General features: G+C 37.0%; 1 protein-coding gene across 2 annotated transcripts in view; it reads right to left on the reverse strand.

The window, feature by feature from the left end:
- Positions 1-3,714: 3,714 nt before the first annotated feature.
- The window catches only part of LOC126373320 (connectin-like), a 63,232-nt gene continuing 53,707 nt past the window's right edge, over positions 3,715-13,239 (reverse strand). For both annotated transcript variants that reach the window (XM_050019438.1, XM_050019437.1), the window contains exon 3: positions 3,715-5,251. In XM_050019438.1, the coding sequence (XP_049875395.1) occupies positions 4,770-5,251 (482 nt within the window). In that variant the 3' untranslated portion in view covers positions 3,715-4,769. The remainder of the gene's footprint in view (positions 5,252-13,239) is intronic.

Genomic DNA, 13,239 nt, shown 5'->3' on the forward strand with positions numbered 1-13,239 from the left:
AAGGTATGATAATACGTATAGAACGGCAACTCACCTCCGCTCTTCCTAAAATGATGCTTGATTCAAACCTGCGACCTTACAGTGAGAGTCAAGCGTTCTTGTAACTGGGCTACCACGGCTGTATACTATAAATACGCTTTATCTTACTTTAGGAGATTTATTCAAAGTTACCAATAACGATTCTATGTTTTGTTCAGCTAAAAAAAAAATACCTTGCGTCATACCAGCAACCTTACCATATTTTTGTCATCAGCATGCCTCCATCCTCCGTCCTCCAACTGCATCCATTCATGCTTACACGCACGGCGACGTATTCAGAACAAGTAAGTCATTTCATTACAGTCAATTGTTTTAGAGTGTGCTCAAAAGCTGTTTGTGATTCATCTTGATACTCACTCCCTGTTATTTTGGCTGATCTTAAAGTCAGTCACTTCAGTGAACGTGGTAAGCGGATTCATTCAGATGAGAACCGTACCGGACTGGCACCAGTGAGTTATTCATTTATCTCTAGTGAAATTTCCACTAACACCGTTGATACGTCCATTGTAGATGGCGATACGGTTTCATCACCTGTCAGGTTGGTCTAACAGAAGGCCTTTGTTTGGATGCTCAGTTCATCATTCTACTTATAGTCCTCTAGCCCTCGATAATTACTTCCGCACAATATCCTAGGAAGAGGAAATTGCTGAAAACTAGCTCTGGATAGCCATATCATAGCATGCCATAGCATAGCTCCGTTACAACACAAGCTGAGTCTAATATTCTAATATTCATAATAACCTACATACTGGCAATAAATTTATTTTATTCTTATTCTTCGCCACTATGAAGCTACGAAAAATTTCTGATCAAACAGCTCACACACTCCGCAATTTCGACTAACTTGCCATAGCATTTCAGATATAATAATTATCTTTGTTTCAGTGGAAAACGGATTGTAATTTAATAACAAATAAAACACTCAACTGTAAAAGTATCAATTTATTGTTTTCACACTTTAAATAGACTGTAACATCCAAACCGTTTATTTACATTAATTTAATTAAGCATAAACCAAGTAAGAGGCAAGTCAAGCATCTTAGGAAAACTTTAGGCAGGTAAACTAAACAATTTACTGTTTACAAAACAATTTTTGGTATTCAAATCGCTGTTGTCTTACAAACGTAATGTAAATCGAGTGCTAGAATCTATTTGTAAATACAGCTTTTAATATTTCTAAGCAACACAAATTGAAACGTAACGAACGTTATCATTAATATAGGTGTCGGTCTTTTGATATAATTTGTACTTCATCACTAATTTAAGCGCCACGCTCTTATCGGTAAATCATTCTTCATGCTACTTTTTAGGGAAAAATAGAGCAGTGGTTTCATGCTCCATACCACCTCCGGTTGATTGAGGCGAGGCTGTTTATTTATTTTTTATTTATCAGTTTCAAAACCTAGTAAGTAGGTAGGTGTTATATGGTTTTTACCGTACCTTCAACACTTGGGTCTGAGAGTTTCCTGCGGTTATGATCCATTAGATTACGGCATACCCAGAGCTGGGGATCTGGCAGTTAATCCAATTTTAGGGCCCGATATACGATCCGAAATTCATCGAGTAACCTATCTAATCCATGTCAGGTTGATACTTCCGCAAATTGTTTGTAAAGACAGAAAATATTTTACAAGGAGCTTTCTTGATGACTAAACTTTTTACTTCCAAAGCTGTGTCCTAACTTAAGAGCTACAAAACTTTCGAGGTTTACAAAGACTATAAAAAGTTGACGTGAACTATTTTGCTGAGAGCAAGACACTGAAATTGAAGTATACACTATACAAGAATCAGATGGACTAAGAAGATCTGCTGAATAATAGTAATTGGATAATCTTTATAAAATACATGCCATAGCTGACAAATTAAAAACTATTTAAAATATAATAAGATATACGTAAATAAATGTTCCAAAGCACTCGGAAACTATTCAACTCTATCGTGTTAGTAGTAAAATACTTTCTTTATATTCTATTAGGTACTTTACCTTTGTAAATAAATAATGTTTTGTAAAACATAACATAATATACATACCAGTATTTACATTATATAATATAATTATGTATATTACACAGACGTGCATGAAGCAATAAAACGAAATGAAGATAAAGCTGATACCTTCACATCAGTTAGTAGCCAATCACGACAATTCGTACACAGTATTCTCTTTTTATGTAAAAAGGGCAGCTAGTGGAAAGGACTAACCTCTCATAAAAAAAAAATAATAAAAAAGTTTATTTAGGTAAAACCTATGACACACATATACATTTACAACATTAAAATATACACACATTAATATTTAGTTGGAGAACCTAAAGGTATATGGGTATCGCAGCTCACCCAAAAAGGCCAGGGTTCAGTGAAAATTTACCCAGAGGGCAACACTGATTTAACATAGTAACTATTGTGACATTTCATTGGTGATGATTGGTGATTTCATTGGTGGAAATCTTTCAATAGACTCCGAACAGGGGTTGGCTGTCCAAGTGGGGTTTTCTGAACGAGTCGGACCTGAACTGCAAGTGTGGTGTTACGCCACAGACGATGACTCACCTGACGTCTTACCCCACGTGCTCTGACACTTGGGGGTTAAGAAGGCCACATCGAAGCAATTCATCTAAGAGAGCAATTCAATTTGACATTTGCGCATATAAAAGTAAGTGCGCACAATGCACACAAATATAGCTATATTGCCTTTTAGATGAATTACTTTGATGTAGCCTTTTGTACGAGAGAAGAGCTTATGAATGCCGCAAAAAATGCTGCCCGGGTGACAAAATGCTGGGCTAAAAAAATCTGAATACCATCGAAACTACGAGAGGATTGGTGAATAGAAAAATGTCCATCCTTCTTTATTCGCGACTTATAGAACAATCAACATTAATAGAATATGTTTACAATCGATAAGATCTTAGTGGCTGGTTTATAAGCGTTCTTAGTAGATTTAGTAAGTCATATTTCTAGGCTCTTATTTTTGACTAACTATTCTTTAACATAGTCATATAGTAAGTGAATGGATACAACTATTCCTTATTCAGTGGTCACACTACATACAGTTACATTTCGATCGTAGATGACTACAAAATCGATGTTGGGTGCAATCGGCTAAAGTCGAGTCGCGCCGTTGAATGCACAGTTGATAAATGATAGTCGGAAAATACATCCAAATCCATTTTGGCAGTGAGCTCCTGCACTAAGCCTTATCGACTGCATAAAATGAGGATGGAATGACATAGAGTCATGAAAAGATTCGATTGCGTTCTAAGTACAGAATATTAAAATAACATTTACTAATGAATATACAGGGTGTTAGTAACCTCGTAACGAATACTGAAGGGGATGATTCAGATAATGATTCTGAGTTGATATCAAGTGGAATTCCCCATCGAATGTTTTTAAATATTATTTTCAACTCTACACTTTTACGATGGAGAATTCCATTTGATAATAACTCAGAATAATAAACTGAATCATCCCCCTCAGTATTCGTAACGATGTCACTTACGCCCCGTACAAGCACGTACAGGTAGCCACACAAGTGTGTATGGATGTTAGTGTCACCGTATCAAATAATGAGGGGGATGATTCAGACCATGACTCTGAGTTGATATCAGGTGGAAGTTTCTGTTGAAAAATTGAGGTTTTTTTTGTGATTTTTTGTCATTTTGAGTTTCATACTTTTGCGACGGAATATTCCACTTAACAGCAACTCAGAATCATGGTTTGAATCATCTCTCAAAGTATTCGTTACGATGTCACTAATACCCTGTACTACAGCTATGTTACGAAACATCCCACTTATAAATCTCGCTGGTTTGGGCCCAATATCATCTTCAAATAACCTAATTAAAAATATATGAAAAATACCAAGTGGTCTTTAAAAGAATGGTGTGATGCTTTGAAATTTATATTCACAGATTGTTACAAAGGTTTTGAAACAGAAAAGTTTTATCGGAAATAAAATTTACACAGACCGCAAATTAATTTCCGTTTCTCTACAACTTTGTTAGTATTGTACACATAATTTACAATTACTTTCTAAATAACTAGAAGAGATCTCTAAAGTCAGTCCAGAGTATTAAGTTTCATAAAGTAACTAACTTACATTACATGTTACTTAGAATTATTTTAAACGTAAAGCAAAAAATAACATAGTTTTGTTTGTCTTCATATATATTCAGAATTCAGTCACTTAAATAATATTGAATAGACATTTTCTAGGTACGCGTGTGAGATTTTGATCAAACGTAAAATCTATTTTGAATATAAAAAGAATACATTTATGAGAATAAACATCATTTATCGCGATTACGTATCTATGAAAGGAGCACACAAAAACCAGGCCTATTATTTTAACATTATTCTAGACTACCTAATTAAAACACTATTTACATTCCTTTTAACAACGGCCTCTGTGGTCCAGTGGTTGAGCGTTGGGCTCACGTTCCGGCAGATCCGGAATTCGAATCCCGGATTCGGATCCCGGTGGGAACATACCACAAAAATACTTTGGATCCCTAGTTTGGTTAGGACATTACAGGTTGATCACCTGATTGTCCGAAAGTAAGATGATCCGTGCGGAAGGCAAGTTAAGCCGTTGGTCACTGATGTCAGTGAGTAATCGTTACATGAACCATCTCAGGGCCCTTTGGCGGCTCAAGAATAACCCTGACACTAGGTTTGATGAGGTTGGTTATTCACCTCACAACTCACAGGATAGAAGAAGATTCATTTTAACAAAAATACCTCAATAATCGTACATGAACCGTAACTAGTATCAATAATACTATCGACCCTTTACTTTTGTCTGATGATCCAAAGTATCTGACTTCATCTTGTGTTGGTGGTGACAATTCTTCCTCATAAGAAAGCTTTTTTGGACACGGTAGCATTTCTGTTGGAATTTCAAGCAGTTTCCTACGATACTCTATTTTGGTCTTATCTGAATCTATATCCTGATCTTGCATAGTATCTTCGTACATATTATCATCACCTAAGTCTTCTTCATTATCGTCGTAGATTTTGTCATCTTTCTTGTAAGAGATTGAAATTTTAGGTGAGACTTTCTCAACTTGTATGTCGACTAGGTTAGTCTTCAGTTTGTTGTCCATAACGCAATTGAGTCGGTCCAGAGATATCTTGAGACGTTTACTCTTTGTTTCGTTACGCAGCCTGTGAAGCCAGGACAGGCGACAGTCGCACGTCAGTTTGTTTCCTGGGAACAAAATAATCAACTTGAATGTCAACGAAAACACTGTACATTTTTGTAACTGGGTCATCCAACCATTAAATGCGAGATAATTCTGCCAATGTGAGTTGAGTTGTGAGTTGATAAAACTATTTATAATTACGTTTTGAAGTTTTAAACCATATACCAATAACCATATAATTTATAGTTTTTACATATTTCCTCGCGTTATGGATGTCTGGAAGAATCGCTTTAAGCGATAAGGCCGCCATTTGCTATCTAGTTTAGAACCTTTTGTAAATATTTCCTTTTATTTTAGTGCAATAAAGTATATTTGTATTTGTACCATTGATGTATAATATGTTTCTATAGTTAGCTTCATTGCCATAAACACATTGGGTGCTTTCCAATAAGTACGACACTTCAAATGGCAGTTCTCTGCAAGTGAAAGTATTTTTATGGGAGAACTTACGATGTGCAGCGTCTATGTAATAAATCAATAGGAAACGCTGACCCACCAGAATTTAAAATTACTACTATTATGAATCTTGTCAAGGAGACAGACTGAGCTAGCCAACTCAAATAGATTAGTCCAGGAATTTGTTTCATAAGAATTTGTTAAGAGATTGACACTTGGGTAGTGTCCTAGGTCTAAGATAAATTATACAATTCTAATAACTAAATTAATACAGATTAGAGATGTCCTTAGAAAAGGTCCAGTAAGATCTCCTCTGAACCGGCGGGAGGAAGCAAAAGAAGTATGTCAGGATCGAAGCGAATGAAATTTCATAGTCTCGGCTTACCCCGATGGGAAATAGGCGAGAATTTATGTATGTATGTAAGAAAAGACAGATCTAAAGGTGACAAAAAAGTATTAATAAGTACGACATTTTGTTACTTTTTCTATGACGTCACAGGTTGTTTTTTCACTCAAATTCCATAGTAATTTCGTGTTTTGACGTATAGTAAAAAGTACTGATTTAACTAGTTGGAAACCACCCTATCGCACGCAATGAAAGGTCCAACCAATATTATATCGGTTTATACACGATTGTCGCAAGATGAACGAGTACCCCCGCTTCATCTGAGCTATTAGATCAACGGTGTGGTGCGCCGTATCGCCGTATATAGATAGTGTCAAATCATAATGGTAATAGGCAACCAGCTTTATAGCCCACATAGTCCATACGTATAGTCCATAATTTCGAAAAGGACATTTGCAGGCCACTCTTTGTGTGTGTCCCTGTTTATTACTAGCAAGCTATTTAGCGCGAATCTGAAATTGACCAATGAATCAGTGCAAAACCGCAGCGTGTGTTCCCTGACGTTTTAATAGGATCCTATATCTCTGTTGAGTATTATGGAGCTTTCCTGCTGGACTGAGTAAATAAAAAATATTCAATGAGGTCAGATGTTATGAGAATGTTATCATCTCGCGAATATCAAATCAAATCAAAATCAAATCAAATATACTTTATTGCACACAACATACAGAACAGATTCACACAGATGAAGATAGATACAGTACAATCTGGCGGCCTTATTGCTAAGCAGCAATTTCTTCCAGGCAACCAGTGGATAGGAAACATTATTACAATTTGGTGCGGGACAGTGCAACATCTAGTATAAAATAATAAATACTATAAATAAAAAAAAAATAGAAATATATAAATATAAATACATACATACATATACCCATTTATATCAGACGTATATATTATAATTAAATATGACATTACATGAATATCGGCGAACGAAGGTCGTATACGATCGTGACGACCCGATTACTCTAACCATTGAGGCAGCCAATCAGCTCGCGACTACAAATACTTTATGACCCGGACACCTACCTACCCCGCTGGCGTGGTCGTGGTTCAAATTTGATCATCTCAGACGACGCTCTGAGCCGAGCTTCGCGTTCAACTGGACCCTCATTCCTGTTGTTTTTTTTTTATTTTGTACCGGGTAACTTTACGGTACCCAATTGTCCGGTCAAGTAGTGTCCTTTGCGGCAATCTACAATAGGTCACTTCAATGGAACTCGAAAATATCACATCACCAAAGCTAAAGGCTATAAGGACGACGTGGTTGTTAATCTTAGTAACTATTAGCTCCTTATCTCACTAGGGCCTCTCAATAGTTAGATGGCATTCTATTCGCTGTATAACTAATTGACCAGTTATTCCGATACTAAGGCATAGTATAAGGAATAATGCTACGTATAGAACGGCAACTATCCACTCCCCACCAGCGGCTGCGCTAGGTTTACCTCACCCCCTCGGTCTAACTATAGTCCTAAATCGTATGGGCGTCAGACATCATTCCCACAGATGCGCGTATATCAATGTGTAGGATCTGTGCAAAACGAGGTGTTTATCAAATGTCCGGGTGTAGTACTACACTTTTCCACATTATGGATTAGTGCCGTAGCGGTCATTCTGACGTAAGACACACACGGATGCGCGTGTACGATAACATCAATGTGTAGCGTCTGTGTAAAATGAGCTGTTTTGTATGAACCAGGTCTGATTAGGGTCTTATCCTTCTATCGTGTGGGTTGTGAGGGGTTGTGAGGTGGAGCACCAACCTCATTAACCCTGGTGTCAGGGTTACTATTAAGCCGCCAAAGGCCCCTGACATGGCATAAGTAACGACTACTTATTTACATCAGTGAGTAGTAACCGGGCTTAACGTGCCTTCCGAAGCACGGATCTGGTGATCAGTCAGTAATGTCCTAACCAAACTAGGGGCCACAAAGTAATTTTTATGTTATGTCCCCACCGGGAATCGAAACCGGGACCTCCGGATCGTGAGCCAAACGGTTTGGTGAAGTCACACAAAAGATGTGTCAGTGGCTTCGTACCAAAAGCAGCTGTGGTTTACTTATCATATTAACGAATTGTAACTTTGCTCATTTTATGCGCGTATTTTAAAATTATCCCGTGTTTTGTGAGTGGATGTTTTATTCTCCACCGAGCCTTATACGTTATTGTTATGATTTATATTTGGCGCTCAGTTAATTCCGCTTTTGTGGCTTATGTTGTGCTGTGTAATGATACTGTTAATGCCTGTGGTTTCGGTTCGGTTAGCGTGACAGGATGGTTAAATAACTGGGGAGTTAACTACCTAGTTAAATATTCAAGTTAGTTATTTTGAAATATCTCTCGGAATATTATTGAAGAGGAAGTTCTGCTGTATTATGTTCGGTTGTTTAATTAATTACGTTTAACTTGTAAGTAATATTTCACATAACATAGCTTCGCGCCTTTATCCCCAAAGGAGTAGGTAGAGGTGTATAGTATGTACATTTCCCGCCAGCAATGTTTACGACTTATGTAATAGAGGTGAGCCTATTGCCATCAACCGGGCACAAATCCTGGAAACCACGTCAAATCAATCATCTATGTTCCAAAAATTTAAACTCATAAAGTCCAATTTAGTGTTTTAGATCCCGACTCGGGATTCAAACCATTGACAGTACCACGCAAGTCACGCATTCTCCAGGGCTACCACATTTTTATTAGTAATATTTGAGGAAAGTAAAATACGTATAAAGAATAACGCTAACTAAAATCCTTCCGCTTAGGGTGTAGCTTCAGAATTTTGAATTTTATATGGAATTTCAGTAGGAACATAATTATTATTATTAATTTCTCCATTTACCTAAGTATTCTTAATTTGAAAAATACCAGTTACATCGATTTCTAGTCAAAAAACAAAACAATGCTGCGTGATTCCCACTATAGCTTTATTTCTCGACGAATTCAAAACCTAGTTCTAACCAGTTCAATTCGGATGCTCTGTCTATTTTTAAAATTCGATTCAACCCGAAGTGATATTTCAATAATTCTTCACTTACTCTGCTTCTTACACTGGATATACGTCACGTTGCATTTAATATGTCTGGATTGAAAATAAAGCTTACCCAATAACTTCACAAATGTTTAAGTCAGAAAATGTATTGCTGCTTTCGAAATTAGATTAAGATTCGTAATGTCTTTGAAAATAATAGGTAGGTATTCATTCCTTAGATCCTTAATTCATTTTAAACTAAATTATTTTCAATGTAAGTGTATATTATAGGTAAGCCTCTAACAAAAACACTTACATACATTATTTGAAATATACGTATATATTGGTGCTAATTCCTGTATGCACTATCTATAATATTACCTACCCTACCTACTATAATTTATGTTATACTTGTCATTTTAAAAAGGAAAGGGAAAGGTAATCGACAGACATAAAATGTATGGAACATACGTCAACTTTAAGCCGAAAACTAAAAGAATCCCCTGAAAATAAATTTTACATTGGCCAATAACCTGACAGAATTAAGTCGACAGCACACGTCAACGGGTTGCATACCAGCGAGAAACCTAGTTGATTCGCCCGGGTTATTCATCCATTCACTGATTCATTTTTTAAATGAACAACTGTCAATCATCCGTCCCTTACCTTATCGGCAGATACGAAAATAACAGATAAAACTCAAAAAAAAATGTGTCTAAAAATTGTGTGTAAAAAAATTGTGTAACTAGCACCATTGGGACATTTTTTGGATCGAAGCAAATGGAATTCCATAGTCTCTGCTTACTCCGGTGGGAAATAGGCGTGAGTTTGTGTATGTATTTATGTAGGACATTTTTTCCTAGCCTGAATCACTTTAAATTTAATTTGTTCAAAGCATTCCTTTTTTACAACTACATTTTTTGCAAAGAAAAAAACGCCCACCAGAATGACTGAATAGGGTTTATGAGAGATGCGAATAAAAAGAAAATGAGCGCTTACTGACAGATAATCGAACGTATCACTTTCCGATCGGGAGCCGAACTTTATAACCACCAGACCATAGGGGCCGTTAAATGTATCGAAAAATATGAAACCATGAGCCGTGTTCAATGATTCAATCCCATGTGAGGGCTATTGGCTGTAATATTATAGCGACTAACGACTCACGAACAATTGACTGTCGGCCACAAGTATAATGATTTCTCGTTCCTTCACATAGTTCCTTAACATTTAATGCGATAATGGGAGGTTTTCTTTTTCAGAAAAAAAAAAATCTCAAGACCTCGTTAAATGGCGCTTATCAACTTCGTTACTGGGCCATTACCAAGATGCCAATGCTAGAAAAAAAAACATTTATTTAATTTAGAAATTAAATAAACGAGACAAAGACTTCTCTTCTTATTTTCATTCTCTCGGGACATTTTGATAATATTCTGTTTTATTCCTTCATTATTTGTTTATTTAAAAACATAATCAATGTGACATGTACGTTTCGTTTTAAGATTTCAAAAAGAAAAACACAAATAATATAACGTTCCGTTCCGTGCTCCACCTATTAAGTTCAGCGCCATCTATCCAGCAGCTAGGTTAAATTTAAAAAAAAAATAAATAATAAAAAGGAAATCCCTCATTGATATCACGTAATTTCTAGGTTTGGTGCCCGTTTAGTGCGCTTACAGACCGGGTACGATTGTCGTTGGTTTTTAAGCGCTCTTACGGCAACAGGGATACCCAGGGATTATATGGAATTTATACATAATAATATCTATGGCGAAGTGGTTGTATTTACCATGACTAGTATACCTCTGCCTACCCAATGGCGGCCCTAGGAAAATATTTAGGTGGTGCGAGACCTCAAAGTGGCACCAATTAGCCACTGGAAATTCAAAATTTTCGATTTACGGACACCTAAATTTACGTATTTAAATCTTTCAAAAATGTTGTTTATGGCCACCCAGTTAGAGTTTATGTGGCCGCAAACTAACTTGTACGGTCACGAGTACTAGTATGTATACACTTTGAAACCATGTCACATTAACTTTTTATATTATTTTTATATATTATTATAATATGTTAGTGCGATAAGGTTCTAAAGTGGATACATGATATTTTATTACTCATGACCCGGTATAAGTAATTTGCGGCCAGGGTGAACCAGTCTAGGTTGATTTTGCATAGTTCGGCGCCCTGTGCTGTGGCACACCTCGCACTTCCCTAGGGCCGTCACTTTGCCTACCCATTCAGGATTACGCGATGGTGTTATGTTTATGATGATGAATGGCATAAGGTGACACATCTATTCCATACATTTTAGTCGATTACATTTTTTAATCGTTTGCAATTTTGCTAACGCCCTTGGAAAGTTAAGTATACCTACTTACTCGTACCCCCTACACATACATGGTACCCCATGTCAGTCTTGTTGAAAATACTTACTCTCGACACCTGAATCTGACTCAGTCCCAGTGTATGGGTTGTTGTTATAAGTTACTTAACTAGCAGCTAACCCAATTCAAGAAGTTTCTAACTTGCCTAAGGGTCTTTTCTTAGAACTCGCAAGGCTGCAGGTTGTTTAATGGACTTATTCTCTTGATACTAGAAATTCTTATTTATATTCTGTGACTATTGAAGTTCAAACGCCTGATGCTTTTAAAATGCAAAGCCGCCGCGAGTCACTGACGTTTTTATTTATTACCAGGCGCATGGTCTTCTTAGTCATATTATTAGGTATTGCCCGCTATGTGCGAGGATCTTTCCCAACAAGATAGGCTATATAAGCCACATACGAGCACATGAACGTCGGAGTTGAAGCAGTCGCCGTAGCAGAAATCGGCTGGATCACATCGTATTAGGTATATTCCCCAATGAAGCACTGGTTCGTAAATGAATGTATACCTCTCCCCTAATAGTAGCGGAAAACTAATTAAGTATGTATGTAGGTAGGTATGTATAAACATTATATACATTAGCTACTTTAGTAGTACAAGCGTCTATTTAATGTAGGCGATATGTGACCTAATTTGCGGTGACTCGAAAAACACCGCGCGATATTTATCTTGGATTGTGACGGATCGTTTTTCATGTTGTGGATTTTATGAATATTATTTTACAACATACATAAATATACAGAAGTTACATGAGTGTTAAGAATAAGGTTAACCCTTTCGCGGACAGAGATCATGGGTCATTGATGGTTCATAATAGAGGTAGATAGTATGACACCTTAGAATGGGAACGTCATTAGACGCTCTGTCCTTGAAAGTGTTAAGTTAGGACCATAATTCACTAGGACACCACAGTCACGCTATCAGTAAAATGTATAACGGCCTCAGTGGTCCAGTGGTTGAGCGTTGGGCTCACGATCCGGTGGTCCAGGGTTCGAATCCCGGTGGGGACATATCACAAAAATCACTTTGTGATCTCTAGTTTGGTTAGGACATTACAGGCTGATCACCTGATTGTCCAAAAAGTAAGATGATCCGTGCTTCGGAAGGCACGTTAAGCCGTTGGTCCCGGTTACTACTTACTGATGTAAGTAAGTAGTCGTTACATGAGCCATGTCAGGGGTCTGGCGGCTCAATAGTAACCCTGACACCAGGTTTGATGAGGTTGGTACTCCATCTCACAACCCACACGATAGAAGAAGAAGACCCTAATCAGACCTGGTTTATACAAAACACCTCAAACACATTGATGTTTTGTAACCATTAAGGTTAACATCCGCAACGTGCGACGGTCATTTTATCTATTCTGACGATATAATTATGTCGTTTTGTCGATTGGTGCTAATATGTGAACCCAAATAAGTCATGTCGTTCTGTCAAAATACGATCAAAATCACGTGGCAGGCATGTTAGGGAAAAAAACAAACTTATCGATGTCGACAAAATTTATTTAATCAACCGAGAGAAGAAGCAACCGAGTTGTACCATTCTTGTGTCGAACTCCGTACAGAGAACATCCAATAAAAATAATCTGTGACAGTGAGCCATCGTTTAACTGACGCTAAGCGTCCTCCACAAAGGTCCCTGTTACCTTGGGATCCGAGTACAGTACACGTGTTCTAACATAAATATATTATGTATGTATGTATATTTTTGTCGTGACTTATTGTAGATTTGCTGCCATATAGGTAGCAACGTAATTATATGCATAAAATGTGATCCAAATATCAAGTAACAACTATTTATATTTATACTTCTACCATTACATTGTATTTTGGA

This window comes from Pectinophora gossypiella, chromosome 15 (genome assembly GCF_024362695.1).
Source record: "Pectinophora gossypiella chromosome 15, ilPecGoss1.1, whole genome shotgun sequence".
Classification (NCBI taxonomy): Eukaryota; Metazoa; Arthropoda; class Insecta; order Lepidoptera; family Gelechiidae; genus Pectinophora; species Pectinophora gossypiella.